Below are 2500 nucleotides of genomic sequence, written 5' to 3'. Positions count from 1 at the left end.
AATTACAACTGTACGTATTGAGAGAGAGAGAGAGAGAGAGAGAGAGAGAGAGAGAGAGAGAGAGGTAAAAACAGAGGCCATAGAAAAAATGTATGATGGTACTTTTGATGGAGATCTGAATAACGGCCCCCCTCTCTCTCTCTCTCTCTCTCTCTCTCTCTCTCATTAATTTTGTTTCCTCTCATAGTATTTCTTTCACCTATCTCCCCCCCCCACCTCCCTCTCTCGCCTCCTTCTCCTTCTTCCCCCTTTCTCTTTCTCCCCTCCTCTTCCTCCTCCTCCTCCTACACACACACACACACACACACACACACACACACAAATATTATTATTACTGCTGTCGTATAATGCTTCCTTTCCCCCCTCGGGACTCTCTCTCTCTCTCTCTCTCTCTCTCTGGATTCTGCCTTTGTTTGTCTGTCTGTCATCATACATTGCTTATTCTCACCACGCTCTCTCTCTCTCTCTCTCTCTCTCTCTCTCTCTCTCTCTCTCTCTCTCTCTCTCTCTCTCTCTCTCTCTCTCTCTCACCTCCTGCCCAGGCTGCGATGTGATGAGGTAGAGGTACAGAGCCTTGAACCGCCTCATCACATCGAAGTTGAAAGTCATCTCCACGGGGGTGTCTGGGGCTGGCTCGAGACCTGAGGGAGAGTGGTGATGAGTGGTGATGAGTGGTGGTGAGTGGTAATGAATGGTGATGAGTGGTGAGTGGTGATGAGTGGTGGTGAGTGGTGATGAGTGGTGATGAGTGACAATGAGGTACTGAGTGGTGATGAGTGACAATGAGGTACTGAGTGGTGATGAGTGACAATGAGTGGTAGTGAGTGGTGAAGAGTGGAGATGAGAGGCAATGAATGGTTGTGAGTGGCAATGAGTGATGGTGAGTGAAATTAAGGGGAGAGTGAGAGAGAGAGAGAGAGAGAGAGAGAGAGAGAGAGAGAGAGAGAGAAAAAACAGACTGATAACCCATAAAAAATAAAACAGAAATTGACCATAAGTTTCAAAGAATTATTCAGGTGAATTTAAAAAAAAAACCAGATTAGGAAAAATTTGATAAAGCGTCAAAAACCAAAAAAATATATGTAAGAAAAAATTAAAATGCATAAAAAACATATAAAAGAGGAAAAAATAAAAAAAAAGCAAGACAAAAACACGAAACCTGAAAAATACATGAAATAAATGACGTGAAAAATTTTTGACACGAAAAAATATGAAATGAAAAAAATATGATTGAATTGAGGGATGTCACTCAGTTTCGAAAAAAATATATATTCTAAAAATTATATTCTCAAAATGGCACAATGAGGAGGATTTAAATGGAGACGAAAACTGTGTGAAAATTGTTAAAAATGTGAGAGAGAAAAAAAAGAGAGAGAGAAAAAAGTGAACAGGAGATTGGAGAATAATAGCTGTAACGCCAAAGCAATGAGAGAGAGAGAGAGAAAGAGAGAGAGAAATCATAGTGCTAAATAATAATATGATGATAACTACAGTAGTAGTAACAGTGGCAGTAGTAGTAGCAGTGGTAGCAGTAGTTGTAATAATCATCATCATCATCATCATCATCATCATCATAAATATAATAACAGTAGTAGGAGTAGCAGTAGTAGTAGTAGTATCAATAATAAAAACAATAATAAATTTAAATACAGTATAATAATTTTTATTTGTATAAAAAATAATATTAATAATAAGAAAAATAAAACGCTACTACTCTACTCTTACTACTTTCACTTTCCTACCTTTACCTTCCTACTTTACTACTTTGCATCTATTACTACTTTTTCTTCTTCAATAGACAGTGGCTGAGTTTGTTTCGAGTTGGTAAGGGTAATTTCATCTTTCCCTTAAATAACTCAAAATTGTATAAAGTTAAGCTTAATATTACCCAAAAGACAAACTAAATTAATGAACATAAAAAAGCTAAATTGATGAGCTACATATAAACCCTTACAAACCTAACTAACTTTAATCTAACTTAATTTAACGTAACTTCAGCTAATTTTATCTCATTTTTCCTTGGCAACTTTAACTCACTTCTCTCAGTTTATCTTGGTCTATCTTCCTTCCCTCCTCCTCCTCCTCCTCCTCCTCCTCCTTCTCCTCCTCCTCCTCCTCCTCCTCCTCTTCCTCCTCCTCTCTTTCCCACCTCTCCTTCCCCTCCCACACCTCTTTTCTTTCACCCTCCCCTTCCCCTTCCCTCGTCTCCCTCTTCCGCTGCCCCTGTTTCTCTCTTTCCTCTTCCCCTTCTCCTTCCCCTTCCCCTTCCCCTTCCCATTCCCTCCTCTCTTTACTCTCCTCTCCTCTCACCCTTTCCCTCCCTCCCCATCCCCCTTTCTACCTCTCATTTTCCTATCACCCCTCCCTTCCTCCCGTCTCCTCCTCCTTTCTCCCTGTCTCCCTCTCATCTCCCTTTCATCTCCCTTCTCCCTATATTATCTTTTTTTACCTCTTCCTCCTTCTTTTCCCTCTCTCATCTCTCCTCCCCCTCTCTTTCTCC

General features: G+C 40.4%; 1 protein-coding gene across 1 annotated transcript in view; it reads right to left on the bottom strand.

The window, feature by feature from the left end:
• LOC145402594 (discoidin domain-containing receptor 2-like) overlaps nucleotides 1-2500 on the bottom strand; it is a gene marked incomplete at its 5' end in the record, with an annotated part of 51649 nt that overhangs the window by 12137 nt on the left and 37012 nt on the right. The window contains one exon of the mRNA XM_080274590.1: nucleotides 532-641. Within this exon, the coding sequence (XP_080130716.1) occupies nucleotides 532-641 (110 nt within the window). The remainder of the gene's footprint in view (nucleotides 1-531; nucleotides 642-2500) is intronic.

Source organism: Coenobita brevimanus, chromosome 58 (assembly GCF_032717465.1).
Source record: "Coenobita brevimanus isolate Jiangsu-jjx chromosome 58, ASM3271746v2, whole genome shotgun sequence".
Classification (NCBI taxonomy): Eukaryota; Metazoa; Arthropoda; class Malacostraca; order Decapoda; family Coenobitidae; genus Coenobita; species Coenobita brevimanus.
The sequence above is the reverse complement of the archived record's forward strand: the minus strand, read 5'-3'. Positions and strand labels throughout refer to the sequence as shown.